Genomic DNA, 8,425 nt, shown 5'->3' with positions numbered 1-8,425 from the left:
TATATATAAGTAGATATGATACAAATCTGAAAATAAATTTATTGGACTATCAAAATAATTATGTAGGAAACTCAAGCATGATGAGCAATGCCGTAAAAAGTTTTTTAACATTATATAATAGCAACCAGTTTGAGCGACATAATTGTTTTGACAGGGAACAATTTCGAACAAGGTACAATTCTATGTAAACAAAATAAGATTTGAATTCAATTTTTTGAGATTTAAGTTTTATTTTTTTCCCGTTTGAATGGTTTCCTTTAGTGAGATCAAAATTACCAAACTTAAATTTAGAATTTGGATTTAAATCTTATTTCTTCCAGAATTGTACCATAGTCAAAATTGTATCAACTTACCCTATTTAGGTTGTTCCCAACAACATTATTTTCAGATCTGTACTTACCTAAATTTTGAGATACTTTAGCAAAATCGTTTCTTCGGTGTATCTATCGCAACCGGATCTCACCTGAGAGGATCCTTGATGTGTATGTAACGATCGAGTGATATGGCGCATAGATTCAGAATAGAGGCAGTGCTGCACATAACATCGAAGGCGATCCAGATGTCGCAGAACCATATTCCGAAGATCCAGTAGCCGAGGAGATCGTTGACCCCGGCAAAGGTCATCACCAGCCCACCGACGAAGAGGTCGGCGACGGCCAGGGAGGCCAGGAAGAGGTTGCCGATCCTCCGTAGCCCGCGGTCGGTGTAGATCGCCACGCAGACCAAGACGTTGCCGGCGACGGAGAAGAATATCAGGATCACGAGGAGGAATCCTACGGATATCGCGGAGATCCGTCTAGCGGAGAATCGCCAGGACACGCTACTGTTCAACCGTACAACACATCGCCCCTCGAAGCGTGTCGGCCTTTAAGAAATCCGACGTCGTGTCGGTCGGTCGATGAAATATGATTCGTCGCTATTCATCGAATTCAATCGAAGGATGAATAAGAAGAGCCGCGTCATGCTGATGCAGCGCAAATATTGATATTACTACTAGTATTGGATGGCTGTATAATGAATATATATCTTTTACCGAGAAATTTTGAGATTATATGTATTAAAACTTTTACTGCACGATATAATAAATGTTGTTTATGAAGGATCTCGGAAGCTCTGACCTTCGTCCTAATGAAATCGTTTCTGGCGAAATTGACGTCGATTACTCATCGGGAAAAATTCGAGGGTAGCCGTAATCTCCTGACTTTTAATATTTGGCGTTACATGTATTTCTATAATTAATATATTACAAGCGCGAACGTTGAAAAGATGGAATACAGGTGAAGCTGGGTGAATAAAATGAACAAAGAGCCGGTAAATCCGTTCTGGTTCATGTGCATATCCCCTTTAAAAGGCTAGATTCAGCAGAGTATATAATTCGCTTCGTGAACCTTTATTTTATCGATAACGTAAGCACCATAGTAAAGTAATTTACGCTAAAACGTCGATCAGGACAACTCTTGCTGCCTCTTATAATTTCAGGCAAGTCTTCTGCATAGCCTGCGACTCTTTAAGAAGGATTTTATCTTATATCTGATTTTATATAAACGTTTTACTTGGAAAGGAAAAATTAAGAATCAGTATTTCTTATTTTAAATATATAATAAATTATCAATAAATTGTCGCAACACTTCAATGTATTCTGATAGATCTTAAAAATACTGTTCTTAAAGACAAGATCTAGACTTTTGATTTTTCATCTATGAAATACCTTAGAAAAAGTCTCTACACACAATTAAAATTCTTTCATTTCTAGCAAAAAAATATTACAAGATTGTAGTACAGGAGTATTGTGTGAAGGACATCGTTAGAGTTCGTGATGAGTATCGATGTGACAGCAATTACGACACTCGCCCTCGGGACACGCGTCCAATCATCCAATTTATTTGATTCTATCGGTTATATTAAGCAGCAAGAGAGTGTTAAGGGTAGCGGAAAGGTGTCGAGAGAGAACCTAGGAAGAGGGAGAGAAAGGCGAAGACTACCACCGGTATGATTGGACGGGGCCAGATCGGAGCTTCCGAGAGTAGACACTCTTGGGAGGCTGTCTTCGAGGGGCGATTCGCGATCGATCAAATGGAAAGTTTAGCGAACCAACTACGAGCACCGACAGCAGCGAGAAAGCGTCTTCAGGCAGATCTTCTTCCCCGTCTGTCAGGTTACTCTGCGAAAAGACAAAGAGAGATTGTGTGAGAATGAGAGGCTTATTGGAGTTTGTGATGATTTACGCGAGGCAGGGGAGACTTAATTGGAGTTAGCTTAAGCCAAATTATCATAAGCGCGACTACGTAACAGCTGCAGCCACAATTGACACATCTACAGTGAGACAAGGAATAAATAAAAATCAATTTGCGTGGAAAGAAGCGCAGGGATACTACGAAGATGTTGACGTTGCAAGGATCAACGTCTTTGATGTTCTCTAGAGCTTCGAATCTTCTTCTTTCTAGTTTTTTTCCCCCAGTAAAGGCACGTAACTTTTGAATGTCTCTATGCTGTCGCATTTTATGGTAGAATCGTGATACGATAAAATCATGATAAAAGAACGTTCTGACGCGCTAACTTGCCGTTATTCATGGAAGGGTGGTTACAGCTTTTAGTATTCTTTATCGCAGATGCTATTTCCCATCTCGGGATCCAACTATCTTGGCATAAACGTGGGATTTAGAAATAATAAAGTTGCTTTACTTCTGTTTTTGTTATGGTGGTAGACGCAGGTAGGAGCTACAATTATCTACGATGAGCGAATATATAGTTCAGTGTATCTCGCTTGTAATTGTGATTTTAAAGTTAACTTTGGTGTAAAATTTATTTACCGGCCACGAAATTACTCTCTCGTATTTTACAATACGATATAAATAAAAAATACCGATGATTCAATTTAAAATGTGACAATAAATCTGAAGATTACTATTACTTGAAATCTGCACATTTTTAATCGATATTTACGAAAATTTCGTGATTAAATATATGCACTAAGAATAAAAATTGTTCATTTGACTAAATTAATTCAGTTCATCTTTATTTCTTTCGTTGGGGAGAATGTATGTATTTGAGTCAAATATAATTAATATATTTACATACATTTTTCAAAATAATGTAAGAAAGAAAGATAAACTAAATTAATTCTACTTAAATGAAATAAAGACTAACTAAATTAATTTAATCAAAGAAACAATTTTTTTACACAGTGTGACATATGGATAAAAAATAATCGCTTCAGTTTTTTATAGCAATTGATAGGTATAAAATGATTTTGCTAAAGTAAAAATCTAAAAATCTATTTCTAAAAATTTCATGAAATAATTTTGTTGGATTATCGAAATAATTATATTACAATAGAACGTTCAAATATATCAATGGACAATGTTGCAACAAATTTTGACATTATAGCAACTAGTAAATTCTATATAATTATTTTGACAGTTTAACAAAATTATTTTCAGATCTACGTCTAGCTAAATTAAAAAAAAGAGAATAATGGCCAATAACAAACAAATAATAGATGTTAACTTTAACAAGATATGACTATAATTTTTTCAACCAATAACATACATGTAAACCAATAAAATATATATAACATTTCAACTTTAATTAATCTTTATCAGTTAAAAAATATTTCAATTAAACATAATACTTTCGCAACTTAATTAATAAAATTGCAATCTAAAAAAATTTAAATTTAAACAGCATATTTTGTACAGAATAAAGAACAGAATAAAAACAGTATATACGTGTATATATTACGTATTAAATTTTTAAATAGTGTGTGTGTTTAGCAAAATCTTTGCGTATATATATATATATTTAAAAATTTATTATACATACATATATATATATATATATATATATATAGACACTAAAATTATCCGTACTGGACGGATATATAGCCTGATATATGCTATTTGTAATTATGACTTTAAAAGTAATACTCTGATGCGAAATTCATTTAACGATATTACTTTTTCATGTCCTGTTAATATAATTCAATGCATTATTCTGACGGTTTGACCTAAAATGCAACGACAAATTCTGATGACAGCTATTAATTTAGACTATATGCACATTTGCAATCCACATTTACATAGATTTCATGACTAAATACATATGCAAGTCGAAAATAAATAAATCATGATTCTTTACATTCGCGATATTTAATAGTATTTCACATTATGGAGCGGCTCTTTTAGGCAGATCAATCGTTCCACGTTTCGTTTCTCGAGGGTGCAATAATCTATGTAACACGTCACATTGAAATCTCACTGCGGAAACTTTCGAAAGTGGAGCGATGTTTATCGATTCATTAGATATGCAATACGGCGCAACCACTTTATATTCTATACTCACGCGGCTTATATTATATGTATATATTATATATTATATATTAAGTCGTACGCCCCTCTTATATTACGACTTAGAGAACACTTTTCGTTCGAAATTTCGCTTGTGGAATAATTACGTCGATGCAAATTATGCACCGCTGCTTGTGAATTTAAAATAAGCATAGCTGCGGTAAGCGACAACAAGCGGTTTTATATGTCTCAAAATTCCAGTTTAGAATTTCCCGGATAGAATTTCCATTTCGACGAATTGAAATCGTTTGGCGCGCGATTCTCTTTCGTCCCAATTTTCCGCTTGATTGCACTCGATTTCTAGCTAATTGTTCCGATTCACCCTGACTTCTCGCAAACGTTCTATCTCAGATCTGACTCGCGCTAAGATTTCCTATTACTCAATATCAAGTTAATATGTTCAATCGATTGTAAGTAACAGGGTTTTATTTCCGTGCATTTTATCGATGGGCATCGAAGATAAAAAAAAAATTGTTTCTACTATCCTCACAAAAAGATTGAAAGAATCAACGTGTAAACACAGGAATTCTGTAAAATAAAAATAAAAAAGTGTTATTTGCCTGAGATTGTTTTTATGTATTATATATTTCGATCGGGTCAACATATTAGGTCAACAAGTGTTAAATTAAAAGACCAAAACATTTTGCAACATAAATATACTTTAAAACGTATAACAATACAAAAATAAAATTTTTGTTACAAACAATGGTCCGCTCAATACGAATATTTTAAATATACTCTAAATATTTATATTTTTCAAAAATGTATTTATGAGTTTAATGCATTTTTGCATTTAAACTCGTAAATGTCATAAGAATAAAATTTTGTTTCCATATTTGCTATGTCATATATCTAAATATACATGGTTTTATCATTTCTGAAAAAGATTAATATTCCAAGAAGGAAATGAAATAAATTAATATTAAATCTATATGTCTTTTTAAACAGTTTGTATTAGATACAGAAAAGTATAAATATCACTTTTTATAAAGATTTTATAAAGATTTTCAACGTTAGTAAAAAAAATATATATAGTTATATATATGTATGCACATAAAAACATGATTTTTCTAAAATATCTAAAAATTTAATAAAATAGGTATAAAAATAATTATGTTGGTACTATCTAAATAATTATATTCAATACTTATACTGGTTATTAAAATGTCAAAACTTTTTATAGCATTTTAATTATGCATGAGTATCCTACACATAATTATTTTGATGGTCCAACATAGTTACTTTTAGATCTGTATCTGGCTTAATTTTTATAAACTTCAGCAAAGTCATTTTCCAGACAATTATATACATGTATATGTTACAATATTATATATATATAATTATATATATTTTATATATATATATATATACATATTATATACATATTATATATAATTATATATTATATTATGTATAAAAACACAATATATATATATATATACACACACACATATGTCTAATTTCTTCTTTCATCTAACACGTCAATGCAAGCAGATCACGTACACTTGATATAGTACAGTCAACTTAGTAAGACATACATCCTGACGCATTGAAAGTGTAGTAGCGAGCGCTTCTTCCATTTATGTACAATACCTTTTCGACATAATATATGGCACAGCGTGAGTAGACTCGTAAGAGGGAACGCATCAGCGTTACAAATAAACTCTTCAGAAAATATATAGTCATTGGATTTAGATGTAATTAATCCCCGACGGGCAGTTATACAATTTATCGTGTAATGTACAACGCACGTGTTACAGTTACGAGTTTTCTAAAACGCTTTTAAGCGGATCTTAGAGGATTAATATTGTACAATATTATTGATCATCTCAATTCAAAATAAACAGTCTCTTAATACAGCTTCCAGACGATAATTAATATTGTGCAATAATATTGATCCAGAGGCTATATTGAGTCTGTTTGTTTTAAATTGTTTAAAAAGGACATCATTGTGTTCAGCAGAAAAAAATAGCTTTGCAACTGTTGCAAAATTCTGTAATATGGTTTATACATTTAGATTTAGTAAGAAACTAAGGATAAGAATCATCAATTGTTTACAAAAAACTGTTTTACAACAGTTTCAAAGCTGCTTTTTCTGCTGAACACAATGCGATTGAAAATAATGTATAAAATAATTGTACAATAATATTGAGCGTTTAGGGGCCGCTTTAGATTCGTCGCGTGAGATTAGTATATGTAAATAACGCATATTTGCAAAAACTCAATAACTTTCTTTCGCGATTAACATATGTCGTCGGATTCTCACCGCGTCGCGTCGGTCGTTTTCTTATGCTATGATATGAATGGATCCACCGTTTCCGAAAGTCCACGTCGACAGATGATATATATCCCGATCTTCGTTTATTTCCTTTCTCTCGCGATTCTCGTTCGGCAAGACCGGTTTAGGTCAATGATCGATTCGTCCTGGGAACGACGATTTGTGGCTGTGGCTGACAGTCGACGATTTTCTACGAGTCAGTTCGAAGAAGAAACACAGAAACACGTGGGATACTTGCGTTCTCTTCCGCGGAACAGCGATATTAATTTATTTACGTTGACGGTACATCGTTTGCGGTGAAAGCGTTTTATATAATCAATCAAAAAAAAGGAAAAGAAACTCTCAAATTAAACATATATCAAGCGATTAGCGCTTTAATTCTTTTTGCCGCGAGGTACACTTTCTCGCCGGCCGAGAAATCGGCATTTCTATGAGTTAATTACCTTAAAAGAAAAAAATAAAAGACTAATTCACACATTAATTACAAATAAATTCTTGTTTTACTTAATTTATGAAATTCTCCTAAAGAGCAATCTGTTGCACATTCTAAAATCATTCTACTAACAATAAATAGCAAACGGACGGACGTTCTAAAGGCAAGCTTTTTACCGGTGTAAAAAGTGTGAAATTCAAAATCATTAATTTTCGTAGTTAATCTAGTAGTTAAAGTGCACGACTCGTAATTTGTGCAACGCTAGATTGCGCACATTTCAGATATTAGCACCCTGTGATATACGAGCTTAGCACAGTTTCAAACTGCGTGCAGTAGTTCGCGAATAAATTCGCTGCAGGCGCGTGAGCAAAGATAGCGAATGCGGCAATTGCGCCGCGCCGGCTGCAGTTTAAAGCCCGTGAGTAAGAAAAGTTAACATGTGGTCCACATACGCCCGACGAAGATAATATGAGAGGGAAAATGACCATAACGACCATTTAATGAATGGGAAAAACAAAAGGGAAACGTATTGAACGAGCGGAAAAGAGGAAGAAAAAAGAATGGAAACGCGTACCCGACGCTCTCGTTAGTTTTATATGAAATTACTTTTACGCCTTCAAACGTTTCCGTTATGGACTATCGATTCGTCGTGCAAGTTATGTTACGAATGTTTCATGCATATGCACGTATCTCTTTCATCTCTCTCTCTCTCTCTCTCTCTCTCTTCCTCATATATTCCCTCGAATATAAACCAGGCAGTTATATGACGAAACGTTGCCTCAATTTTCACCAATTCGCTTTCTTCTCATTAGACGAACCTACTTAAAACGCGTATCAATTCAAATGGTTCAACGAATTTTCTACTATCATCTTCATCGTGCTTGATATTTATGGACGTGACTGATTCAGCGGTTTCATGATGCTGGATTCACATCATCATAACGTTCGAAAAGTATTCGTTAAATTCTACAATCATAAAATAAGTGGTTTATTGCATTCGTCCATCGTTTCGTCCAATTAAAATTTTTTTTGCACTTTTATTTCGTACCTTTACATATTCAAATAATTAAAATGTTTTATTATCAGGAATTAATGTTCGTGTAACCAACACGATATATTATATTCGTCTATTCTCTTTTCAATTTTCTCGTTTCTGACATCGTATATATATTCTACGATAACGAATATGAAATCTTTCAGAGCTTTTAACTGTAAATTTCAAAATTTAAATATATTCCATATTCATAGTTTGATTAGTATCTAATATCTATAGAGAATGATTATAGAGTCTTTGTACAGCTTTCAACTTTCGTAACTTTAGTTCTATATATAATAAAATAAATCTTTAAGAGAAACAAGTGAATATAT

At 33.0% G+C, this 8,425-nt stretch overlaps 1 protein-coding gene across 2 annotated transcripts in view; it reads right to left on the bottom strand.

Annotated features, from left to right (window-relative positions):
• LOC108748432 (dopamine receptor 1-like) overlaps nucleotides 1–8,425 on the bottom strand; it is a 114,175-nt gene that overhangs the window by 5,541 nt on the left and 100,209 nt on the right. For both annotated transcript variants that reach the window (XM_018486611.1, XM_018486610.1), the window contains exons 2-3: nucleotides 2,092–2,161; nucleotides 464–773 (exon numbers count right to left, since the gene is read on the bottom strand). In XM_018486611.1, the coding sequence (XP_018342113.1) occupies nucleotides 464–773; nucleotides 2,092–2,161 (380 nt within the window). The remainder of the gene's footprint in view (nucleotides 1–463; nucleotides 774–2,091; nucleotides 2,162–8,425) is intronic.

This window comes from Trachymyrmex septentrionalis, unplaced genomic scaffold (assembly GCF_001594115.1).
Source record: "Trachymyrmex septentrionalis isolate Tsep2-gDNA-1 unplaced genomic scaffold, Tsep1.0 scaffold22, whole genome shotgun sequence".
Taxonomy (NCBI): Eukaryota; Metazoa; Arthropoda; class Insecta; order Hymenoptera; family Formicidae; genus Trachymyrmex; species Trachymyrmex septentrionalis.
Note: the sequence above shows the minus strand (reverse complement) of the source record. Positions and strands in the feature narration are given on the sequence as shown.